At 38.4% G+C, this 12,222-nt stretch overlaps 1 protein-coding gene across 1 annotated transcript in view; it reads left to right on the forward strand.

Annotated features, from left to right (window-relative positions):
• The window catches only part of DHX9 (DEAH (Asp-Glu-Ala-His) box helicase 9), a 28,549-nt gene that overhangs the window by 714 nt on the left and 15,613 nt on the right, over positions 1–12,222 (forward strand). The window contains exons 3-15 of the mRNA XM_010580727.1: positions 196–283; positions 1,578–1,718; positions 3,001–3,112; positions 3,384–3,496; positions 3,892–4,037; positions 6,811–6,857; positions 7,523–7,659; positions 8,277–8,366; positions 8,462–8,623; positions 9,973–10,050; positions 10,372–10,563; positions 11,072–11,213; positions 11,742–11,824. Coding sequence (XP_010579029.1) covers positions 196–283; positions 1,578–1,718; positions 3,001–3,112; positions 3,384–3,496; positions 3,892–4,037; positions 6,811–6,857; positions 7,523–7,659; positions 8,277–8,366; positions 8,462–8,623; positions 9,973–10,050; positions 10,372–10,563; positions 11,072–11,213; positions 11,742–11,824 — 1,531 coding nt within the window. The remainder of the gene's footprint in view (positions 1–195; positions 284–1,577; positions 1,719–3,000; positions 3,113–3,383; positions 3,497–3,891; positions 4,038–6,810; positions 6,858–7,522; positions 7,660–8,276; positions 8,367–8,461; positions 8,624–9,972; positions 10,051–10,371; positions 10,564–11,071; positions 11,214–11,741; positions 11,825–12,222) is intronic.

A 12,222-nucleotide genomic window follows, 5' to 3' on the forward strand; every position in this document is an offset into this window, starting at 1 on the left:
GGGTGGTGGGGGCGTTTCCGCCGCGGGTGGGCCCCTCTTTGCCGTTAAAGTTGTCACAGGCGAGGGGGGCTGTGTGTCACCTTCGTGAAGAGCTTTGGTCCTCTGTTGAACTTGCGTTGAGGTGCATTAAAAATTCACGTCGGGCGGGCTGCTAGCCTCTGTGCTGCTATAATATGGCTCCGTTCCTGGCTCCAGATACTGGGGATGCGACAGCAGAGAGCTCCGAATTCGGGTCGGCTCTGAGAAGGAGCTGATGCTAAGTGCGAGGCCACGTGCGGAACGGGTTAGTTCGTAAGTGATGCCATAAATTTGCACTAAATGCCTTGGATTTGTCATTATACCCTTCCTCCCCCACTCATCTTCCGCACCAGTAACAAAACTGAGAAACACGGTGATATTAAACCAATTTTAAAGGTATTATAACTGTGATTGAGCATTACTCGGATGGAGTGGTTGTACAGACAGTTATGTTGTTGTTATGGTTTTTGTATGTTGATGCCCCGTGAGGATCCATAGAAACTTAACAGATGAAAGGATAGGTCTCACTAAAACATTCTCTTTTGCTAATTTTCACAGTGTGGTACGATGGTTGTGAATCCAGTATGGTTACTGTTTTGTTGGTGATACCATTGTCCTGGTAGATTGATAGTCTGCTGAAAGTAGAAGCTCATTGTTTGGAACCAGTTAAGCAAAATACTAGCGGAGTGTGTTGTTTCATGAGAAAATGGTTGTTGGCTGCTGGTGCAATTCAGCACTGATGGACAAATGCAGTCCGGCATTAGGGGTGTACAAAACTCTGGTTGGGACCAGCTGGAATTTTATATGCAAGTCTGCTTACTTTTTTTTTTTTTAAAAGAACAACGAAATATAGTAAAAAGCTGTTCGCATGGGCAGCAGAGTGAAGAGTGGAAATCAGAAATGTGTAAGTGGTCTACCTAAGTGAAGCTGAAATGAAATAGTTACTGACTGTAAATGTAAAAGAAGGACAAGAACTGTTTAAGACGAGGGGCAGTGGTTGCAGAAAAGCAGGTGTAAAATACCTGGTTGGTCTGAATTTTGAATAGACTTCCTGTGATCAAGTTTTGCAGCAGCCTGTCAGGTAAGCGAGCAGGGTATAAAATTGCTACGCTAAAGCTTGGCTTGAAGTTTATGAAATACATTGCATCTTGCTAGCTGTAATAACATGGAGCTACGGTAGAGGACACACAAGCTCGCTCCTGTCCTTACTGTCTCAGAGTTTGGTATTAAGGCTGAGGAACGTGAACCTGGCCAGAGTTTGCTGCTGTGTGTTGGCACTGTCCTTTCCTACACCAATTCATTTTCTTCAGCAAGGTTTTGGGAAACACTCATGCTCTCTGAGAATGGACTGTGGGTGTTTTCTTTAATAGGTATAAAGTATACATTCAAAACCTACAGAAATATGTATATATAGACAGATATGTATAATGATATGTAACAATATCTAGTAATAATATTTTTCCTGTACTTATTAGCAACTGAAACTTGGTGTTTCAGTGTTACTGGTTTTCAAAACCCTTTCACTTGTACATGCTACAGATCTGTATTTTTATTTGCAGGTTCGAGTGGAAGGCTTTAACTACATTGGCATGGGCAATTCCACTAACAAGAAAGATGCACAGAGCAATGCTGCTCGAGACTTTATCAATTACTTGGTTCGGACGAATGAAATGAAAAGAGAAGAAATTCCTGCTTTTGGAGTAAGCTGCTCTTTCTCCTTACCAAAGGCTAATCTTTAATTGCAGTGCTGTGGATCTGGTTGCATTTCATCCCTGGAGTTCAGTCTGGCACCCGTGTGCAGTGAAGAAGACTAAATGTGCAAGACTTCTACTTGCAGTGCTGGAAAGCTGGAATACATACAGTGAATGTTGTAGGGTGATCTGGTAAAAACAGCTGCGTGTCGGTCTGCATAACTGGTGAGGCTGGGGAGAATTCAGAATTCCTGTAAGCTGCAGCCTGACTTTAAAAGTGCTGTGTACTCACACCTGACACTGGGGATTGTTTTAAATGCATGTTATGATACGTAATACCGTGTACTTAAAAAAAAAATAAAGTAAGAAATATCACAGGCATCTCAAACCAGACATTGAAAATTTGGCATTTTTTAAACTGTAGAGGCTTTCTGCTTTAGCTCCTCGTGTGTGTAACAGGATCACTGCTTTTTATGATGTTTTATGAACCGTGCAAGTATCAGCAGACTATCACATAAAAGCTGAGGAGGAGGGTAACTCTTATCTTTACAGCAATTTTAGAGAACGGTAAATAAAGTATGAAGCTACATGTTATACGCTGGGAGGGAAGAGTGTTTTTCTAGTGCTTCATTAAGGCTATATCTGTATAAGATACATAGTTTGATCAGTGGAAGCAGTGTCCCTGCCTCGTTAGCCTAGCTGAAGCCCAATGGTGACAGGACCTACGTTGTTTCTGATGGACCAGTTAGTTTCATGGCAATGCAATGTGCTGCATGGCTGGGTCCTAAACAGGGATAGCATGTTCTGTGCCTTGAATAAAGCAGAGGTGGTGTGATCAGTTAGCTAAACATACACCTCTCAAAATAGGAAGAATTCAAGTTTTAATGATTAACCATAATTTTGTCATTTCCTAAAGGTGTTAATGCTTTCTTACGGCTTTTTTTGTGTGTTTGTGTTCATAAAGTATATTTGAGTTCCCTTGGATATACAATAGGGACCAGTATCTGTTATTTTTCCCTGGGTGCTGAAGCAGTTCATATTATAATTGCTGAACTTCAGTAAGTCAGTTGGTTGGAAACCTTTTATAGAACACCCACAAAAAGCCAAATGTTCAGCAATTGTATTCCTTTCAGTTTTTGAAAGGGTGTTACTGTTGGAGGTTATTACTGGGGGTAACTATTGCATAATAATGCATGATCTCTTTAAACTGCCCGAACAGTTTTCTAGCGAAGTAGTAAAAAGACTTATTCTGTATGAATGCGCTGATATTTCCCTTCATTCTCTCTCCTAGCCAGCAGCTGGTGATACCACTGATGGACACGAAGCAGCTACAGATGTTTCTGGTTCTAGTTCTACTTTGGGTGGACCTCTTCCTCCACATTTGATTATAGAGGCTGAAATAGGTAAGACTGTGAAAAGTGTCATTTGCATGTATGTGGATGTAATATATGCATATAGATTTGGGTGGGTTTTTTTCTCCTAAATAACATAATTCTGCAGACAGAAGACAGTTAGAAGTCATTGTAGTTTTAAGGTAGAGGTGTGAATGACTGCATGAGATCTGAGGGACTGGTCATGTCCTGTTGAGGTTGCCAGGCAATACCTCTCCATTGCTAAGAATGTGTTTTTGGGGAGTTACTTTGTTTTTTGTTGTTTTTATTTTCCATGTGGTAGGCAATGGCCCAGGTGCAGCACCTGGAAACAGTGGCAGTCGTGGAGCTCAGTGGGACCGGGGTGCAAATTTGAAAGATTATTATTCAAGGAAAGAGGAGCAAGAAGTGCAGCCAGTAAGTCATTCTATGGAATTCTCCTTTAGTTCTTAAATAGGTATCTTTCACTCCCTTTAATTTGTTAGTAGCATTTGTAATCAAGCTTGCGGCTTTCATGATATTTTGCTGTTGGTTTTAACTTAAGCTGCAGATTTACTTGGTGACTTTAACAAAGGTAACTTGTTTAAGCTAAAAACAAAATAAATCAGTCTCGATACTGTAATATCTAATTGTTTGTATAGACATTTTGTTGTGAAAATAAGGAAATACTGAGAACTTTTTAGCATTTTCTGTAATGTCTTAATTATTTTATAGCATCTAGACAAGTTATTTTAAAGATTTGTTGTAAGAATGTTTAAAACTGAAATCTGTTAAAAACTAGTAAATGATACTTTTTTTTTTTTCAATATTAGACCTCAGAGTCAGAAGTGGACTTAAATGCTGATCTTCATGGGAGTTGGACCTTGGAAAATGCCAAGGCACGTCTGAACCAGTTTTTCCAAAAGGAGAAGATTCAGGAAGAATATAAATACACCGAAATGGGGCCTGATCACAACAGGTTTGGTAGTTTTAGTCACCTTCTGTGTATGAAGGGTTAGAAATTATTTGGGTGACAGTGGCTAATCACACTTATTTGCAGTGTTCCGTAGTGTCATTTGAGAAAGCAGTATTCTTTACCAGGACCAACAACATCCCTAAATCTTGAAATGGGGGTGATGAGCCTTGGTGCTGAGATCTGAGTGATTGAAAAAATTTCTGTCTGATGTTTTTTGTGGATGTGCAGCTTTTAGAATGATTGCTGTGCTCTAGCTAACTGTTGAGGTGTTGGTTTGAATGGAAAGAATGCTCAATTGCTTGCGGTGATTGTATGACTGTAGTTGCCTTTGTACATTTTGAGTAAATCTTAAATATGCTTACATTACTTGTGTAGAAATGTGCTTTAAGGACATTTTATTTATATTTTTCTTATAGTTAACTTTTTTGGCAGCAGAATCTTTGCTGGAAAAATTAGTTTGGCAGAATCTTCCCAAAGGAGTTTTGAGGGTCTTAAATTTCAGTTGAAACCAGCTGGATATTTCTCTTTTTTGAGTTTCTGCCCATTCCATCAGAAAATTTGCATGTGCTTCTCCCAGATGAAAATAACGCATAACAGATTGTGCATAAAGAATTGACAGTTTTTATTTTTTTTACCCATTTGGAGTAGTCTTTACAAATCATCAAAACTTCAGGACATTGTATTATTTCTTGTGAGATATAATTATGTTTTGTGGTCAGAAACAATGGCATGCTGCTGCTGCTGGATTCTTGTTGGGTTTGGGGGTTTTTTTTTGCATTATATAAACTTGTGTTTTATGAGAGTTATTATTTTTAGAAAGACAAGTGAATTTTCTTATTACAGTCTTCCATGAGAGTCTCACTTGCAGGACTTCTAGTATTCTTTTGTTGTTGAGTCTTACAAGCATTTAGAACATCTAAAATATGTGTATTGGTGTCAGAAAGTTCTAAATTCTCATTTAAAACCTATTCTCAAGTCACTTATGTTGTCAAGCAAGGACATTTCTTTCCCTTAAATGAGTGATATAAAAAATAGTTTGTACAGTACTAGGAACTTAAAATATGCTTTTTGCAGGTGTAGTTCTTGAGCACTTCGTTTATTCTCTAACTTGCAGATTATTTGTGCAGCTCATTTTGTTATGCCTTCTGCAGGTAAAAGCATTAGACCCCATGTATTTAAATGTATATAATCTTGAGTAGAATGAGGTGGCCGTAGATGACAGTATGTTTCTCAGCCTGCTTACTGTTCTTCTGCAGAGCAGTTCAGGGTTTCCTGTTTACTACATCCAGGAAAGTTTGTATGAATTGCCTTGGATGGAATGGCAGAAGGGGGAAGTAACTATCTGCTGCAGTGGATTGGATAGGCATGAAAAATCCTAATGTGTTCTAGCATTCATTGAGAGAGGGCAAACTATTGGATTTAATCCCTTTGGTATATAGAACAGGACAGGAATAATTTCAGATGTTTTTGGAGTTTTGAGGACAGTACTATAGTTTGGGTTGTTTTGTTTTGTTTTGTTTTATTTTAAGAAATACCAGTTGCCATGTATCTTACCAATCTTTTTTTTTTTTTTAAAGTAATGGTGTTTATAACAGAAATGTCAGCCTTGCTCTCAGAGTTTTTTAAAGGAGAAATGTATTTTTGTTGTCAATTAATTATAGTCACGCAGTGTAAGAACTTAGTAATAGCTGGAAAATTTGGATTTGGAAACTTTGTTTTAATTACTATGGGGGTTATAAATTGTAAAGGTAAACATGGCTTTCCTACTACACAAAGTATGAACTAAATATTAAGGGACGGGATATGGCTTTTCTCTTTTGGGATTCCATCAGTAGTGTGGGATACCTTTGCCTCCTTGTGTTCCTGCTGAAGATGGTAGCAGCGAGCGACACCCAAGACATATGCGTGTTCACACACGGGCTCCTGAGGCTGTGCTAAACAATCACATGGGTTTCTGCTGTGAACTGATTTCTGGTGTTGCTGTTCTCCCCTTAGGTGGAGGAGAATGAGATTGAATGCTGACTATAGGCCTGGCTGAGAAACATACTGTCATCGGTGCCTTAGTTGGCTGTTGTGTCCCTGAAAGCCAGTGGCCTTCGACCCATGAAGCCACTGTGCATGAAGGTCAGTTCACTGGTAGTACAGGAAGGAGTTCTAACTTGAAATTTAAATCCCTCACTTAACCTTTTTTGTCTGTTTACAGCAATAAATGAAGGACACAGATGCAAGGCTCTGCCTGCAGCAGCTGTGGAAGTACCAAGGCATAGTTTTCAAAGAGGATGTCAGTCTGATAAAGCCCAGTCATACATCTTGAATCACATTTGCCAGTTTAAATCCTGTCTTACAAGAATTCGGCTTTAATTTTCAACCTGTGCAAATACACACTTTGGTTTGTGATTCTTAAGAACATGGAACTTTGTTTTCCTTTATCCTCTGTTACATTAACATGCTATCTGCTTTATAATTGTTGCCTTGGACAACTCGGAGCATATTTCATAATAATGTGGCTTTAAATTTCAATGCTGAATGGTGGCATTTGCAGGACTCTTCTTAACCAGATCTACTGGTTCTATTGATGGCAAGCCTGTTACCTACTAACTTGGGGTTAAAGAGACTAAAAGCAATAACATTTTACCTTGCCCATTGATGAATTGAGAGTTTCTGACTGAGGACACAGAGACCTTTGCCTAGAAAAATTGGGAAGAGTGGATCTTTTTGCAGCGCCAGTGTCAGCTATTGATAATTGTACCTTTGTGTTCTTTCTTTTCTCTTACAGGAGCTTTATTGCAGAAATGAACATTTATGTGAAGCAGCTGGGCAGAAGTAAGTGTTCTATTTATTTTTTTATCTTAGCAAGAGATGGGTGTTGGTACAGAGGAGTAGGTCATACTCGTCGGTACAGACTTTTATAGGTATGTGTTGGAGCCACTTCCAGAGGTGAAGGTTCATGTTTGTTTCCTGACGTGAAATCTTGTGTGCTGTGCTTGTTGCGTTCTACTGCATGTCCATTACGTGCTTCCACTAATCTTTTTTTTCAGCACAAAGAAATGCTTGTGAGATATGGTAGGGTTTTTTTTGGTCTTAATTACTTGTTCTTCACATATCTGAGAAACGCAGGTGTCTAATATGTTCCCAGGCAATGGGCATGCTGTCCATACCATACCCATTTATGCAGAGCTTCCTGTGAAATTTGTATGATGTTGCTGAGTGGTGTAGGATAATCATACTTCCTTAGACACTGAATGCAGAGAAGACTTTACAGGAGTTCCCCAGGAAGTCAGTAAGTAACATTACACAGCTAGTGTGAGTCAGCTGATCAAGGGGCCTGGTTGGATTTTATGTTAGAACTCTGGATTTATCAAGATTTGATACTCCTTCCATGAAACCTAGCCTGTGTGACCAATTGGAAAGCCCATTTCAGAGTAGTATCTTTTGTGGAAGCTGTTTAACTCATTAGCTACTACAGCTCTGAACTTTGTGTGCTGCAGGGATTTTCAGTCGTGAGCATGGATCAAACAAAAAGCTGGCAGCACAGTCCTGTGCCCTTTCCTTGGTTAGACAGCTCTACCATCTTGGTGTCATAGAACCTTATTCTGGACAGACAAAGAAAAAAGAAGCAGAATCGGTGAGTTTGGTAGAAGGTTCAGAAATTGTTGCTTTCATTTTAATAATACAAGCACTCTCTTATATAAACATGAGTGAGTTAGAGTTTGCTCTCAATATTTGACAGCTTACAAGTTAATAATAATTTTGATTCTTTAGAACAGCAACTATTTCTGGTCTGGCCAGTGATTTGGATCAGAAATATAACTTTGTGTATACGTGAATGCAGCAGTAAACTAGTTTTATAGCCTATTAAATGAAATAGGGTTTGTAACAAGTGTTTTTTTCAGTATAAATTTTCTAGAAGCTTAAAGATTTCTGTTTATGCTACATGCAATTCTCGGCCATTTAGTTTCATTCTCTGGCACATTAGCATTTCTTTTGGTATTCAGTTACAAGTTTGGGAATGTTTCCCTCTGAAATTAAACTTAGATATTTAAAAAAATTCTACACATCCTTGTTGGATGAAAAGTCAGCAAAATGTTTCAAGAATGTGAATTTTGAACTGGTGGTAGTCTTTGGCCTTGTTTCACTAGGAACTATTTGATGGTTCAATATACTTTCTGGTAGCCTGCAGTTCTTGCTTCCATTGTCTGTCTTTTTGTGTATATCAACATGTAGTTTTTAAACATTTAACAGGTGGAACCCTATGAGGTGTTGCTGTCTTCTGACTTAGAAAATCAGCTGCAAAAGACTGTACGGGAACTGTCTCTGGAGATTGTGCCTTTGGTGAGTGTGTGGTTCAGATACTCCATTATTTAACATCAGGCCTGCTCATTTAATACATTTATCTTTCTTTGCCCACTTTGCTTTTGGATTTATAGCCTGAAGATGCCAGTAATCCAGTTCTGATTAATGTTGGAAAGTTGGCACATTTTGAACCATCGCAAAGACAAAGTCATATGGGAGTTGTTCCATGGTCACCACCTCACTGCAACTGGAACCCTTGGACTGGCTGCAATATCGATGAAGGTCCTCTGGCAAATGTAAGATAGCTTAAAAAATTGATTTGTTGTTTGTTTTCCCCATACTTCTGGAACTTTTAAATGCTTTAAATGCCCCAGGATTTAAAGTATGATCTATTCCAAAGGAGAATACAGTCCACTGATAAAATTTCTTCCCTTCTTGACTTGGAGGAAGGGAGTCTTTTCATTGGTAGGAGTTCTTTGTATTTACTTCATGTTTTGTTAGGGTCTTGAGCAGCAGTGTCTTGGATGTCCCAATTTTTTGCTTTGTTTCACTTTTTGCCTGCTATTGTGCAGCCTATACAATGTTCTAATTGAATGTACAAGGTAAGATTATGGGCATGTCATTTATAATTCGCTAGCCTCTCTTTCCCATATTTCCATGCTAGGACTTTCTTTTCTGGGAGAAGAAACTGCTCCAAGCCGGGGTCACTACACAATCAGCCTGCTTTCTTTTTTTGTCATTTCTAGTCCCATTCAACACAGAACAAATGAAAAGCAGCAATGTGGCGTGACAAAATGAGAAATAAGGGAAGAAATACTAGGTTGCCAAGTTCAGAGTCATAATTTCGCCACTGGTGTAACCTGTTCAGAAAAGACTCAAGGCAGGAACTTCAGTTTCCTACAACAGGGAACCAGAGTACTTATGACCAAAATAATAATTTAATACTTCTTTTGACTGTAGTGTTTTCCATAAATTACATTAAATTAACATCAATCACTATATATTGATTTAAAAAATATGGAACTGATGTAAATTTGAGTGTTGCTGCTGAAAACACATATGTACAAGCATTGCAGATTGAGCTGGCTTCAGATCTCATTAGGATTTCTGTGTGTTAGTCGTGGTGCAGCTAACTTATTTTCAGTAAAACAATTGGCCCTTTAGTACAAATTTGAATTGCTTTAGAATTCTTTCTTAGTGGAAATACAAGAGATACCTGATAAATTTCCCTCTCTGCTCACTTTTCCCTTTTCAGCTACTGTTCTGTGGGTGGTTATGTGCTTACATTATTTCATTCCTTACATTAAAAACTCCTGTCTGAATGATCATCTAAGTATCTCATTGGCTTACTGCTGAATAGAGTGTATTTCTCAAGCAGTTAAATTATTTAAATTTGAACAATCATTCTTTTTCAGTATTTTGGATCTTTCTGAGGAACTTCTTTGAGGATGGCCATTTAATTTTAACACCCTGGAATGAATGAAATAAAATAGCTCATAAGCATAACTGATTTCAGGGAGTTATGTAGGAAATGATCCTTTACTGATATTTGGAATCATTATGTTGGTGTGACTGATTTTATATTGAAGTTATAAAGATAAGCAGAGGGGTCAAAAAGCCTCTGAAAAATATCTTGTCTTCTCAGCTGACTCCAGAGCAAATAAGCATGGATTTAAAAAGTGATTTCATGTACCGTTTGGAGCAGGATCAAGAATTACAAAGGGTAAGTGCAGTTCCTGTGACATGGCACACTTGCGCTAGTCTTTTTCTTTTTCAAAAGAGGTTGAAAGTGTTATACAAACTGTGTAAGACTGGATTTCAGTAGTACTATGCACCAAGTTTTCAGAATTACTGAGTGTTATGCTGGAATGGATATGGGAATATGTTGCACTGTGTAGAACAAATCATAGTTTGTATTTTCTCCTTATGCAGTTTTTCCTTTGTGTAAGCGAAACCTCTGTAGAAGAGTGAGACAAAGTACGTATGTGGAGCAGAATAGGTTGATTTTTGGAGATTTTTGGAAATATGCTGGATTTTTTTCCAGATCCAACAAGAGAGACAGACTTTACCAGTGAAGAATTTTGAAAGTGAAATTCTGGATGCAATATGTCACAATTCTGTTGTTGTAATTCGTGGTGCCACTGGTTGTGGCAAAACCACACAAGTTCCACAGTACATCCTGGATGAATACATCAAAACCAACAGAGCTGCAGAGTGCAATATAGTAGTGACACAGGTGAGGAACATGTTACAAATGCAATCACTTAAGTTTTGGATCGCATGCTAGAAATCACCTATTGGGATGTGTTGAGAAGTCTGATTATTATTACGGGACATTGTTCATGACAGTATCTCCTCAGTAATACAAGTAGGAGAAGGCTCGACATCATGTGTATTTTCATTTGGAGCGTTACTCTTTCATGTATCTACAGTTGGGATAATCTGGCTTGTACCTTGCCCAGGTGAAAACTTTTTGGCAGACTGAGAGGAAATATTTGGCAAATGCCAGCTGGTGGTTCCCATGTATCCTTATATTCCTCCTCTGTAATTTTATGTGTAGAATTAACCATTTCAGAGGAAAAAAGCCTCCTCTTATAGATACTACTGTTTAATGACTACTCTGTAAAGAAATCTTAGGACAGGAGACCTATAGCTTTTATAATTTACTTTCTTGGGTTTAGTGATGTTCTGATAAACTTGCAAAACTTCATCATTAAGTTACAGAAAACTTTTTCATCCCTCAGCCTCGAAGGATTAGTGCAGTTTCTGTAGCAGAGCGTGTGTCATATGAGAGAGGAGAACAACCTGGGCAAAGCTGTGGATATAGTGTGCGATTTGAATCTGTGCTTCCTCGACCACATGCCAGTGTGATGTTCTGCACTGTAGGTCTGTACTGCTTTGTTTACATTTGGAGCTTATTAATTATGGGTCTGAATTTTTTGAGTTAGCAGCAAAAGCAGAAACATGGTTACCTTAAAAAATTTTTAGCAAATCTGTTTAAAAGACTAACAATTTTTTTTTTGGGGGGGGGGGGAAGAGTAAGTTTGCTGACATACTGTTGCGCAGAGAAAGATTAAGATAGTTGTTCAGAAGTATGATAATACAAGTCTAATACCATGTAGAAATAATATCCTGAAGAGATAAAATTGCCGTGTATTGATTGTCCTTAAAAGGTAGAAGCAGTATTGGGTGGGAAAGAAGAAAGAGTCTTTGTAATAGTAATACTTTATACCGTTCCCATCACTTGTACAGATGAAAGCATGGCAATTGGAGATGGGGCTGTAAAAGGTGCTGGGCAGCCTGCACACTTCTTGATTTTTAAACCAGTGAGACTGTTCTTGATGAAATGAGGCGGGGCAGGGGGAAGACTGAGCTGTTACCTACAGGAACATTTAACTGCTATATCTGTTTAAGGTGTTCTTCTGAGAAAGGTGGAGGCTGGGATCCGTGGCATTAGTCATGTTATTGTTGATGAGATCCATGAGAGAGACATTAATGTGAGTTAGCTGGTGATTACAATACTATTCCTCTCTGTGCTTCTGTTCTGTTTGGAAACTTTTGCATGTGTTCTTGCATAACAGTAAACATGTGAAAGGAAACTGCATTTTACTAATTGCCGTATATGTGAGTTTTCCATCTTTGATAAGATTTTTAGAAACTCTTCTCTTAATTACTCCTTACCTGGTTAGAAGAGCCCTATCTCTTTTTTCTTCCTGTTAGGATCTCCTATATCCTGATCCTCTGGAAAATAGAACACCACAGTACAAGCACGTCTTGTCCAAATGTGGGAGCATGCTGAATGTCATTTTTATTTTGGAGTGCTTTTTCTACTGACAATGTTGTATTACTGTAATGGAACAGCAGTGATATTTACAGAAGCTGTGATCTTGATAGT

Source organism: Haliaeetus leucocephalus, unplaced genomic scaffold (assembly GCF_000737465.1).
Source record: "Haliaeetus leucocephalus isolate CR32 unplaced genomic scaffold, Haliaeetus_leucocephalus-4.0 Scaffold730, whole genome shotgun sequence".
Classification (NCBI taxonomy): Eukaryota; Metazoa; Chordata; class Aves; order Accipitriformes; family Accipitridae; genus Haliaeetus; species Haliaeetus leucocephalus.